Source organism: Notamacropus eugenii, chromosome 1 (genome assembly GCF_028372415.1).
Source record: "Notamacropus eugenii isolate mMacEug1 chromosome 1, mMacEug1.pri_v2, whole genome shotgun sequence".
NCBI lineage: Eukaryota > Metazoa > Chordata > Mammalia > Diprotodontia > Macropodidae > Notamacropus > Notamacropus eugenii.
In genome coordinates this window covers 488,361,750-488,375,691 of record NC_092872.1, presented here as the reverse complement: position 1 = coordinate 488,375,691, position 13,942 = coordinate 488,361,750, and the positions used below count along the sequence as shown (strand labels likewise).

The following is a 13,942-nucleotide window of genomic DNA, read 5'->3' as shown; positions in this document are numbered from 1 at the left end:
CTAACACCTAACAACAGTCACACCAGGACAAGTACCTGAAGGATATTTTCTAAGGTCAAGTTTTCCCTAGAACTTTTAACCAGAACTTTTAACTTTTAAGCCCATTTAGCCTAGAAACAACAAGGAATCTCCCATTCTCCCTCATGTCTCCTTAGGTCTCTCTAACCTCTCAGCCTGCTTGCTAGTTTTGTACAGAGCTCAAAAAGACCATGAATATATAGCTCAAAAGCTCACTTTAACACGTTACAAGTGATTTTGTTTTGGTAGATAAGCATATTGGCAGAGTTCTGTCTCTAAGACACTAAGGATGCAATAGGATCTCACTGTCACTAAGAAGTGTGCATAAGAAGTTTTTGCATCATGACATTTCCATGTGCTCATAGAACAAAAAAAAATAGATTCTGTAAGAAATTCTCACCTATATTAGCTCTTGACATCCCATTACATTTGAATAGCATCTTAAAATTGACATAGCCCGCTATATCTGTCTGTCTACATCTATCTACCTAAAATAGATATTGGTGTATATTTTTACATTTTCATCTAAGCCTCAAAACAAGGCTGTAATCATACCGAAAGCAGGGATTGTTTTCTATTTTGCAGATGAGGTTCAGTAAAGGCTCAAGGAGGAAATTGTCTTGCCTAAAGTCATAAGATTAATACTGTGAGGGAATAGAACTCAGTTCTCCTGAATCCCAGTTCAGTCCTCTTTCTGATACCTCAGATGGCTCCTCAAGACTAAATAAATATGTCTTTCATCTACAAAGCACTAAGGATGGCAATTAGAACAATTCCACTGCCAAATAATTTTCTTTACAGTGGACTCATTATCTTCACTGTTATGCTTTGAATACTATGCCAAGTGCAGTAAATGAGATAATTGGAATTATGGGTATTTCAGAAAGTTTGCAGGCACAGAGACAAATGTTCTATTTGATTACAAAAACTATTGCTTCTTACCCTGGGGTCATGGGATCTGTGCTTTGTGTGAAATCTCAGGCCCCTAAAAAAGTCCTAATTCATTGAAGGGTCTATAGATATAAATTTCAGATTTAGGGTCATGGAATTTTAGAGTTGAGACAAATGGTTGCACTAGATCTTTAAAGTTGCTTCCAGTTCTGAAGTGACATCATTTTGTCATTTGGGAAACTGAGATCTCAGAGTCACCCAGCTAGCAAGTGGTAGAGTTACGAAAGAAGCTGGGGTCCTGATTCCCATCTCAGATTTCTTGCTACCACAATAGGCTATTGGGTTGTTACCTAGTTTTCAAGGTCAACCACAAGGAAAGGATTTGGATATTCCACAAGATAGCTCAAGGAAAACAGCTCTCAAAGGTATTTCTGAAAAGGTCAGATATATTCAATGTGTATCAGCTGCTTCATTTTGGCTGCTTTCTAAGTGTGCTAAAGCTGTTTGCTTCCCTCTTTGCTGTCTCTGACCTCTTCTGCTCATTTCACAGAATTTCAAGCACATGCTGTGTTCCTCAAAGGCAAAATAACAAATAGGAAAAGGAACATTTTCATTTTTCATCTTCTCTTCCCTCTTTCTAGGCTCCTATCTCCCCCCTGTCCCCTGCCACTACAATCCCAATCACATTCATGCTGGAGAATAAATCCACCAGTTGTTATGACCTCATGGTTAGTGGTTTCAAAGTTGTTAACATCATTCAGGACTGAAAATTGGCTTCTCTGACTGTCAAGGCAGCTTACATTTGCTGGATCTAATTCAGTTTAGCTAGTAATTAGTTTTGTATTACTTTACACGGTGATGTTAATACTGATTACAAGGCCTGATAACTTTAGCAATAAATACAACCCAAGGCAGAAAATTACCTTTCTTTTTATTGGTGAAGGCTGAAGTTAGTGGAATGAGACACAAATTGCTTTATGAGATGAAGCAGCTGCCTCATGCTGCAGATTTACAATTTAATACCCCCACTGTCATTGTAGCTTTGCCATGAGGGCTATCTACAGCTGCTTAGTACTGTCCAGCTACTAGTACGTCCTTAAACCCTGATAATTAACAGCTTACTTAAGTCCAAAGACACCATAATGCCTATTAAAGGCTAAACTTGGGAGAGCTCTCCACCTCAATCTGACTTATGTGTTGTCTGGTACCAAATATCCACTTATCTCTTATTTTACCATGAGCATCCTCCTTGGACACAGCAGCAGCACTCCTACGCTGTGGTCTATATGGTTCAGTTCCCCAGCTTAGTTGATTTGATTCAACCTAGTTCACTTTAACAAACACTTCCTGAGTATGACTCTATTGGGTACAAGACACCATACTAGGCAGTTGGGATATAAGGATAAAAAATGGAAGTTCCTATATTCAAAGGATTTACTTTATACTTGGTGGGATGGGAGAGTGAGGTATAATATATACCCATAACAGGTAGAGTATGATGGAGGAAAAAGAGATCCAAATCAAGCACACTAGAATAATTTGAGGAAGGAGAGACCATTTTTTTATTTGGGAGAATCATGGAAGGCTTCATGGAAGAGGAAGCAGCTGAACTGAGCCTCAAAGAGAAGATAGATTCTTAAGGGCAAATATAAGAACAGAATCTATCTCAGGCCTGGAAAGATAACATGTGTGAATGGGAATGAGCATGGAATAGCCTATTGAGTTAGAAAAAGAGTAAACTGGTCCATTTGGTTAGAGGGCAAAGAAGGGAGTAACTGAAGATAAGGTCAAAAATGTAGGTGGGAGTCAGATTGTGAAGGCTCTTATGTACAAGGATAAGGTGAATGCATTCTATTCCACTAAAAATTTGGGGATTTTTTTTTAAATTTTAATATCGCCTTCATTTCCAAACCTGTCCTTCCTCTCTCCCCATTCCTGTGAGTCCTTTTTGGAACAAAAAGTTTTCAAAAGGGGCAAAAAAGCATGTCAACAAAACTAATACATCAATCAGCCAAGTCTGACAGTATGTGATCATCCCTCAGTTCTGCAAGGAAGGAAGGGAAATGCATTTTCCTGTCTCTTAATCTAAGACAAGCTTAGTCCTCATAATTATACTTTTTGTTTGTATATTTTTGGTTTGTTCAGGAGATTATTTTATATGAAAGATGAACTGAGAAAAAGACAGATGAACATTCACCATGGTCCTGTTTTGAGTCCTATAAAAGGCACAACAAGGCATAAGGCACTACCCCTGTTCTCCTGGAGACTGTTGCCTAGTTCTGCTTCATAGGGAAGGGAAAAGGTAATAATGGCTCACATTTTTATAACACTATCTTTACAATGATTCTGTCAGGCAGGTAGTGGAGTTGCTATCCCCATTTTATAGTTGAGGAAAGTGAGACTGATAAAGGAAGTGACTTTCTCATGGTTTCTTGGAAAGTAGGTTTTTAAGTAGTATTTGAATCTTGGTTTCCTTTTCTTAAGTCTAGTTTTTCCCCCTTTAAAATGAACTATACATAGGGCTAGAAGGGATGTTAGAGATCATCTAATCCAACTCCCTCATATAACAGTGTGAGGAAAATGAGATATAATGGAACTTGTCAAGGTTATACAACTAGTGAATAGAAGAGCAGTATTAGAACCCAGATTCTTTGATTACAAAGTCAATATTTTTGTCCCCGTAGGAATGTACAGGACCTTGCACATAACAGGTATTGTGTAACATTTAGTAACTCATGGATTTGTTCACAGAAACTTCCATTGTCCAAAGGATAGACAGGTGGTGCAAATGTAATAATAAAGCCAGTGAGACTGCCTGAATACTGCAAGCAGCATTTATCAACTAAAGACAAAGTTAGTATGTTAACAAAGGATTGTCTTTATATTGGCCAGGAAGCTTTATACCCGAAAGAAGAGAAGACTTGTGTGTGGGAGTAATGGCACCTTCAAATATCTGAAGTACTATCATGTAGAAAAGAGATTAAACTTGTATTGCTTGACCCCAGGAGGCAGAACTAGAAGAAATGGGGAAGCAACTCATGTGGAGAAGAGACCAGTGATTCTGCCAGTCTGCCAAACAATCGCCACCCACAGGGCAGGTAAACCAGCTTGGTTGAAGCAGCAAGGCATCCTGAGAGAAAGGCAGGAGGCAGAATGGACCAGGCAAATCAAAGTTCCATCACTGTCTGGACTACCATCTCCCTTCAGATGTTGATGGAGATAACCTAGAACTCTGAGCCCAAGATCCTTAAGAATAACAATGCTTTCAGCTCTGTACCTTTAGCCATCATAGCGGGAAGCAATCCCTATGGAGATGCAATCTGGAAACTGCCTCCACAGGTGCTGCAGCCACAACTACTGAAGAACCAGAAAAGAAAGTTCTTCTCATCAAAGTCCTTGGCACTATCAAGTGGGTCAACATCAGAAACTGATATAATCTTATCAGTGGAAATTACATTAAGGGAGAGGCATTAACAGCTGCTTTGCTGCTGCACCTTAAGGACCACAGAAGTTTTCCATTTGACTTTCAGCTAAAACCCTCCATATATGTTGCTGCCCCCATTAGAATGTGAGCTCAATGAAGGCAGAGACTGTATTACTTTTTTATTTGCATCTTCAGTGCTTTGCTTTTTTCATTCATCCATCCATTCATTCATATGAGTAAAGTTACAGGAAGGCAGATTTTGTTTCAATGTAAGAAAAAGCATCCTAATAATTAGATGTATTTTAAAATTGAATCAGCTGACATGGGAAGAAGTGAGTTCTTCATCATTGTAGGGTCTTCAAACAAAAGCTGGAAGGTCACTTTGAAGAGATATTGTAGAGGTCATTTCTGTTCAGGTGCAGATTGAACTAGATGGTCCCTGAGGTACCTTTCAATTTGGGGAGTTTATGATAATCAAATCTCCTACCTTGTTAAAAATCTTCAATGTGATAGGAAGTTATTTGCAAGTAGGCCACTATCTATCAAGCACATTTCTATTTTTGGTCTGAATTTGAGATTTCATCAATGTGGGAACTTCTGGCATGGAAATGGGTCCCTCTAATGATACAGACTAGCAACTCTTCTATGCCTTTTAGTCTTTGAGATATGCCTAGGAGAATTGAGAAGACAAATGATCCACCCAGGGTCACACTGCCAGTATGTGACAGAGGAATCTGTAACAGACCTTTTAACACCAGTCTTCCTAACTGCAAGGCCAGCTGTCTATCCACTAAACAGTGCTAAGTTGCCTCTCAATTTTAGATCTACCTTGAAGAGAGAAAGGAAAGAATGAATGAGCACAACAGAATAGAAAACAAAAGGACAAGCTTTCACTTATCAGTAGTTCTTTGTCTTCTTCCCTTCTTTTTCTTTCTTCCTTCCTTCCTTCCTTCCTTTCTTCCTTCCTTCCTTCCTCTTTCTTTCTTTCTTTCTTTCTTTCTTTCTTTCTTTCTTTCTTTCTTTCTTTCTTTCTTCCTTCCTTCCTTCCTTTCTTTCTTTTCCTTCCTTCCTTCCTTCCTTCCTTCCTTCCTTCCTTCCTTCCTTCCTTCCTTCCTTCCTCCCTTCCTTTCTAATTTGAGGCAGTGCTCTCTAGAGGAAGCTCATACTGAGAGTAAGATAAGAAAGGAAAGCTCCCCAGGGGTATACTCTAAGGTAGGTCTTCTAAATAAGCTAGAACCAAGCTCTTTCACAGGTGAGAGATTCAGGGGTGGCAGCCAAGAGTATATGGACTGCCTGAACCAACTTGGGAGAAACTATATCTGGGGCCAGCTATCTCTGGGGAGTAAGATTATGAGATGTTTGGAGAACTTAGGAGTGGAGAGCAAACTGATCTATCAGTACTTCTTTCTGCATGGAGTGATTAGGAGATTATGTGGCTGGCAGAGTTTCCATTCTGTAGCTAAACTATAAAGACACGAGTATCATTCAATTTAAAAATATATGTAATTGTTATGAAGTTTTTTTCCTTACGTTCATCCAAAACCTGTCTCCCTGTTTTTTCCTATTTCTGCCCCTTGGGCCAATAATAGTAAGCCTAATCCTTCTTCCAAATATCACTCCCTAAAACAGGATCCCAAACTCAAATTTTGATTTCTGAAGGGTAGGGTTTGGGGATTCAAGAGATATTCTTGATAAAATCAAGGAAGAAAGGGGGAAGGCAAGATATTCAATTGTATATGGCAACCCTGACCTGGGTGCCAGACTTGAAATTGTAGAGCAGAGGGAAACTAATCCAATCTTTGGGTCTGACCAAGTAGGGAACTGACCGTGGTCCTGAATTTTTGGTCGCTCATCTAGCTGATAACCTTGGATTCAGTTTTCCAATACAAATCACTTTGGGGGTCAGGGGAGGGAATGAGGGATGAATTTGGTGGTGGGGTGGTGTTGGAAATGTTTCAGATGAATTTAGTGAGAGCTGAAGAGGGTGAGAAAGCACATTTGCTACACAGAGGCACTGCCCTTAATTAAGGTTGAGCTGAAAGTTTCTCCTAGGAAAGAGAACCCCTTTGGAGTCTATAAAAATGTCCTCGAAGAAAGAGGATGATGGGGATAAGAAAGTCATTATGACAGGGGATGTCCCCAAGTGAGTCTAGCACATTCTGTCTTACTAGTTTTCCCCTCAACTAGTTCCTCAGGGTAAATCACAGCCAATCATCACCTGGGAGCAGGACAACCTGAAACCAAATGAGGAAGCAGCACAACTCTGCTTAGTGACTGCAGGGAGCTAAAATGTTTAATTACAGCTTGTTCTCATTTCCTCCCAGAGCAGTTCTTTGTAAATCTGACCACGCTTGTAGACTGGGTGCATGTGTGTGTTAGAGAGAGGGAGGGAGAGAATGAAAAAGGAGAGAGAGAGAGAGAGAGAGAGAGAGAGAGAGAGAGAGAGAGAGAGAGAGAGAGAGATGAGAGAGAGAAAGAGAGAGAGAGAGAGAGAGAGAGTCAGAGAGTCTGATGATAAGCTGACCCTCTCTGTTTTCACTTTTCATACTAACCCCTTAAAAAATTATTTTGCCAAAACTCAGATAAACAGAGCTAGTTGGCAGCCCAAGCCATAAAATCATCAACTCCCAGCACGGCACAGACGGAAGCATTAAAGGACGTTTAAATGTCACCCTAAATCAGTACAACTATGAAAGGTTCCTTGGTTGTTTTATTTACACACACGTGTCAAGTGCATATTCACACCACACACACACACACACACACACATACACACATTCCTCTCTTTCTTATCTATTACATGCACCTACTACTGGAGAAATAAAAACAGGCAATACACACAGTAGATTTACACATTTAGATGTCTCCCAAGTGATTATAATGATTGACGTGTCATACACACACTGATAATTACACAGTATATACACATGCTTAGTATTGCATATGTGTCCATCCACACAAAGCCCATGAACATTGTACCAATAACAGACTTCTTCATTACCCGCAGCCCTTTCTGTTTTAATAAGCAGAGACAATCCTCCTTTGTCCCCCACAGTCATTCATACACTAAAAGGAGAACTGAATCCAAAGCCAAATGAGGGTGATAGGGACATGAGCGTGTTGCCAGATGGGGACAGTGGCCGCGGTCTGTTCTTGTTGGAGATGAGGGTTAGTTCTCAGTGTCTCCGGAAATACCAAGGCTAGGGTTGGTAAAAAGCCCTGCCCTCTTCCTCCCTTTGCCTGCCTTATGCCTGGTATGAGAACTTTTTAATTGGGGAGGTGGGTGCCTTGAATACCCCCTCCCTGCTCTCCCCATCGGATAATGGAGAAGACGGATAGCCCACCTGGGCAGGGCATCAGCCCCCGGGCAACCTGCCCACAGTCTTCAAAAGCCTGAGTCCCAGCCCCCGCCCGCTGTTCGCTCCTTGCACCCGGCTCGCGGAGGAAGCGGTACGCTGGCTGACCTCTAAAGCGGGTTTTGGGATCCAGGGAAGGGGGAGGGGACAGGGACAGGGGCACAGGGGATCGGTGGCCAGCAGGCACCTGCTCCCTGACTTTCTCTGGCTTCCCGGGGGGCCAGGTGGCTCTAGTAGGAAAATGGCGTTGGAGAGACCTACTTGAGTGAGTTCAGTGCCCATCAGGATGAGGAAGAAGAGACTCAGAAGCTTGCTTGCCGGGTCGCATCTCTCGCTCCCAGCTCCAACCTCCGGGCATGCGGATCCCCGGTCCTTTGGCGGCTGCGTGAAGTCGCTCTCCTCGGCGTTGCTGGCTTTTCTATGATTTTCCCTCTCTTCCTCCCTCAGTCCCTGTGATGTGCCTTTCAGCACCCGGAGAAGGCAGAGCTAGGAATCTGCTTTGCAAACCCTCCACTTTGCATATTTATTATATCCCCAGTTTCTATCCTCGCCAGTCTCCTGGGCTAGGGCTGGCTGGTTTTTTCCCTCTCCTTTCCTTTCCTAATGGCTCCCCTGATCGCGAGGCATTTGCGAAGAGGGATGCACTGGAGCACGAAAAGATGGGCTCTGTCTGCTATGCCAAAAGTTTGCTTGGAAAAGGGGGGAGGGGGCGGGGTGGCGCAGGGAGGGCACACACAAAGCGCGCGCGCACACAAGCGCGCGCGCGCACACACACACACACACACACTTATACACATACACATACACACCCGGGAGGTAGCAGCTGGAAGGGATGGAGGCTGAAACAGGATGTGACATCAGAAAGGCGGGGGAAATTTAACTCAACTCATCCAGGCAGCGAGGCAGGACAAGCACAGGGAAATATAGGAATCACCATCATTATTATCTTCACTGCAGGTGGGAGCAGGTATATTGGGGACAGACCTGGAAAATCTGAGAGAGAGAAGGGACAAAACCTGATTGGGTAAACAGCTCCAGGCTCCCAGGACCTGAAATTAGGAAGTTTGGGGAAAAGGGAGAGGACTTCTGGAGTCAGAAGAATTTAGTGGGGTGGGGTGGGGCTCTGCAGATGGGATAGCTTGTGTATGAAGCGTTAGTTTTTCCCAGGCGGCTTACAAATGTGACTGGGACCTAGTAGATCAAATCACAAATAATGTGGGGACTGCAAGGACACCTGAGAGGCCATCCTGTCCAACCAACTAATTCCAAGGGGATCAAATGAGATCATGAACATAAAGTAATTTGTAGTATTAAAGTCGTATAAAGACTAGCTATTCTTACACCTGGGAAATCTGAGACCTAGAGAAAGAAAGTATCTTGTCTAAAATCACTCAAGAAATCAGTTGTGGTATTGAGACTAGAATTCAAGTCTTCTGTCACCCAGTTCAGTAAATGATCTTTTGACCACAAAATACTAGCAGGAGCTCACTAAGTGCCTTATGGATGCTTTCAGAAAAAATGATTGACATTTGTATAGCACCTTAAGGTTTGCAAAGTACTTTGTGTGCATGTAATATGTAACCCTTACAGAGTACCTTCTATATGACAGTGCTTTTCACAAATGTCATCTCATTTAATCCTCACAACAACCTACAAGGTAAGTGCTATTATAATCATCGTAGGCAGTTAGGTGAAACATGGAGGACTCATTATTCTAGGTTCAAAACTGACCTCTGACACTTAATAGCTGTGTGACTCAGGGCAAATCACTTAGGCCAGTTTGCCTCAGTTCCTCATCTGTAAAATGAGCTTGAGAAAAAAATGGCAGACCACTCCAGCATCCTTGCCAAGAAAACCCCAGAGCCACACACAACTGAATAACAATTGAAATGTTATGGATGAGGGAACTGAGGCAAACAGATTAAATGGTTTGCCCAGGGTCACACAGCTAGTAAGTGTCTGAGGCTACATTTGAACTTGGTCTTCCTGACCCCAGCTTCAGCACTCTGTCCATTGTGCCACAAAGCTTTCCCGTATTCTTATTTGAACTTCACAATAATTATGAGGTAAAATATTCTGGGTATTTTTATTCCCTCCAACCCTATTACAGATGTGGACCTGAGACTGAGAGAATTTAAATGTCTTTCCCAGGGTTACACAGCTAGTAATTGCCCAGGGCAGTATTTAAACTCCAGTCTTCCTGAATCCAAGGTCAGTGTTGTATCCACTAGTACACAATGGATGATTGATAATGATGCTTGTTTGATGTATTGATGAGAGATTAACTATAGGTGTGCAGAGCACAAGGGATGGCTCCTAGAATTTGAATTTGTAGGTCCAACTCCACTCCCATACCCATCTCTGAACACTTCATTAATAAGCAGTAGGGAAGTAGCTACTGTCTTAAGTGTTCAGGAAAAGGAAAGCTAACAGTGATGGTGTTTTCCCAGAGGAGTAGGGGCTGAATTCTGGAGGTGTTGTGTTAGGGATAATGCACATTAGAGGTTATCTACACCTGTGGCACTAGAACCAGGCTCAATTCAATAATGTTTCAGAAAGAGTATTCAAGTTCATTTACAATGACCTTGAAATATCTAACTCCTAAGGGACCCTTGAAGGCTCTATAAAACCCACAAGTTTGGTTGGGTTGGAATTCCTTTGTCTGGACTGAAGTCTGTTCTTTGCAATCTCAGGGGTGTTCTGCAATCTCAGGAATCTCTTGCACCCATTTGGATACATGGGAGTTCATTACCTCCATCCATCAGCATATTTGCCCTTCTTTAGGAATGGTGCCTCCTTCTTCCTCCCCTTCCAGACCTGACTCTGTCCCACCCATTGTAGAATACTTTTAGGGATATGGGAAACTGAACACCACCAAAAGCAAGGTAGACATACAAAACTTGTCTAGGACTCAATTCAGCAAATACTGACAACTATTGTGTGCAAGAGTTTTTCCTAGGTACTGTGAGGTATACAGAGGTGACTATGGAATAATTCCTCATAGGTTCATAAGCTCAGAATATAGTTAAATTAAAAGGATCAGAATTTCAGAATTGAAAGGAATCTTGAAGGAATCTCTAAGTTACCTTCCTGTAACTTAGAGCTCTCCAAAAGGCGAGTGCCCTACCTTTGGAAGTAGAAAGTTCCAGCTCACTTGTGATCCAGCAAAAGCTGGGTTATTAGTTTTTGGTTATGTTGTAGAGAGGATTCTCTTTCAGGTATAGGTTGTACTACATGACCTTTGAGATTCCTTTCAACATCTTCATAGCAAACCACTCCAGTATCTTTGCCCCCTTCCAAAAAAACCCAATAAACCCTAAATGAGGTCATGACTAGACAACAGCAGCACCTTATTTTACTCTCTTCTTTCCCCCAGATAACTAAAAACCACTTTTGGTTATCTTGAACCTTCTTGGTTAACATCAGTTCTTTCTGAATTTTAGCTTTCCTGAAACTATTCTTACTAGACCATGTCATGCTTTTACATTTACCCCCTATTAATTAACTTTGCTTCTATCTTCTTTACATGTCTTTAAAATTGATGTTGGTTAAGAAGTTCCTTGTGTCTCCAAACTCTTTGGATCACGAAACAGTTGTTTTTCCCCTTCCTCGTTAGAATTGTTTCTCATTGTGTCTTTTCATTATTTCATTCTCCTGAGTTTCCCATCTCTTCTGAATTCCTGAGAGGAATTTTGATCCATGGGATATCTATTTTTCCACCGAACTCTTTGAATGTATTCTTCCAAAATGTATAACTGAATGTCAACATCTTCCCGATTTTTCTATTCTTTATCACACACTCTAAATGGAATGGTCACATCCTCCCTGAAGGTCCCATCATTTCCACCCAAGTAAGTAATTCCATGACTGAGAAACAACAAAAGTAATTCCTTCTTGTTGGTGAAAAATCACCTGAAGTATACTTCTATGCTAGTTCCTCCCATTTTTAAAGAATTAAATTGCCATTAAGTCAAGAAATTATTATCTGCTTTGCTTTTGGCAGATTGAGAGCTTCAGCAGATGTCCTGATCATTGAGATCCTTCTCCCACAACTACTTTATCATGCTTCTGTGGCAGAATTCTGATCTATTTCTGAACTCTTTGACTATTTTGACTTTTTGTCCTGTTGGTCTGTAGTATATTTTAGTTACTGTTTCTGTTTCTGTTTCCATTGATCTACACCCATATGCTCTCTTTCATTCTTCCTCTTTTAGGAATTTTCTCATGGGTATAATCAATCAATCAGCATTTATTAAGCACCCACTATGTGAGGTACTATGCTGGCTGATGGGTGATACAAATACAAAGTAAAACAGCCCTAGCCCTTAAGAATCTTGTAGTCTACTGCAGAATAAAACAGGTACACAAATAAGCAAGTACAGAATATATGAGAGGCAGTATAGTACAGTGGAAAGATCCCTGAACTTCCAGTCATAGGTTATTGTTGACCCCATTTAGGGTTTTATTGGCAAAGATACTAGAGTGGTCTGCCATTTTCTTCACCAGCTCATTTTACAAATGAGGAAACTGAGGCAAACTGAGTTAAGTGACTTGCTCAGAGTCACACAGCTTTGTAAATATTTGAGGCTAGGTTTGAGCTCAGGAAGATGAGTCTTCAGGTCCAGCACTCTATCCACTGTGCCACCTAGCTACCCTCTAGTCATAAGATGTGAGTTCAAATTCTCCAATTGCTACTTACTACATGTATGACCTCTTTGCCAAATCACTGAATTCCTCTGAACCTCATTTCTTCAACTGTATAATAAGAGGGTTAGAGAGATAATTGCTGAGATCCATTACACTTCTATATCTATGTTTCTTTGATTGTAATTTCAAACTGATTTGGTGGTGGGGAACAAACAGTAACTGCAAAAATAAAAAAAGACCCTTGAAGGAGAGATGGTAGAAGGATATGATTTTTATCTTAGCAGATGGTAATGATGTTAATGATAATGGTTAACATTTATATAGCACTTAAGGTTTGCAAATTACTTTATATATATGCATATGTATGCACACATATATGTATATATACATATATATAAAATTTTATTTGATCCTTATAATATTATGAGGTAGGTCCTATTATTATTCCAATTTTACAGATAAGAAAACTGAGACTGAGGGAAAATTACATTCTTAGGATTACACATGTAGTAAATGGTAACTGAATCATGAGGCTAAGGGAAGCAGGGTTTTGTAATTTGTAATTTGTCAGCCATAGGATAAAGATCCAGTTGAACAGGGACTGCAGCCTCCAGGCTCATGTGATGACTGATCATGGCATTATTGTGTCATGATCTGGCACTCCAAACCCTGAGGAACTGGGGTTAGAGCCATCAGAGACTTCTATCCAGGCATCTAGGTTAACCTTGTAACAAAATCACATTTGAACCAACCCTCAAGCCTCATCCCAAAATAACAGGAGATGTAGCACATACTGAATGCTGAGCAAATACTAAGTTCAGCCTCTGTGGCCCCAGAAATTCTGGCTGTCTGGTATCTTTGGTGCCCTGAGGCTTTGACTCTAATGAATATGTGAGTTGCCTCTGTAAAGGCTGGCCTTTGCCTCTGGCTCCATGAAGCTTGAGAATCTTTGACACCATGCAGTAGCAGAGGAGAAGGAAAATCAATAATAACAATAGTAAATAATAATAGTACTAATTAGTGTTTATGTAACACTAAGATTGGCAAAGCTTTTTATGTCTGTTATCTCCTTTGATCTTCACGACAGCCCTGTGAGGATCCTGCTGTTATTATCTTCATTTTACAATGAGGCTAAGATAGATTAAATCTCTTGTCCAGGTTCACACAAGGACCGAATGTCTGAGGCAGGATCCAGTCCCTAGTGTGCCTGACCCCAAGTCTAACTCTCATTTCACTGTGCCACCTGAGGGCCAAAAGTAACTACAACATAGTAAAAGGAGGTTGGGCATACCTGTCAAGATGCTTATGAGGTGAAAAGACTGACAAACTGAAGATTCCCACAAGTAGTAACTAACCACAGCAGTTTTCCAGGGGAATTAATTGGTCACAAGAGTTATTGACAAGAATGGACAGGATTGAGGATCTCATTTTCAGAAAGTATGGAGAGCAGAGAGAATTTTGCAATGATTTGCTTATAATGATTGTCTTCCTACTGGGACTAAGTAATAGTTATTTATGCTGAAAGTTCAGACGGATCTGCCTTCTAGAAGAAAAGCTAAGGGACTTAAGGAATGCTTTTCATTCTCCAAGTTATCAAAGAAAAGTA

The 13,942-nt window shown here is 41.1% G+C and overlaps 1 protein-coding gene across 1 annotated transcript in view; it reads right to left on the bottom strand.

The window, feature by feature from the left end:
- OLFM1 (olfactomedin 1) overlaps nucleotides 1-8,512 on the bottom strand; it is a 58,971-nt gene extending 50,459 nt beyond the window's left edge. Inside the window, exon 1 of the mRNA XM_072632913.1 lies at nucleotides 7,951-8,512. Within this exon, the coding sequence (XP_072489014.1) occupies nucleotides 7,951-7,971 (21 nt within the window). The 5' untranslated portion in view covers nucleotides 7,972-8,512. The remainder of the gene's footprint in view (nucleotides 1-7,950) is intronic.
- Between the last annotated feature and the right edge of the window lie 5,430 nt (nucleotides 8,513-13,942).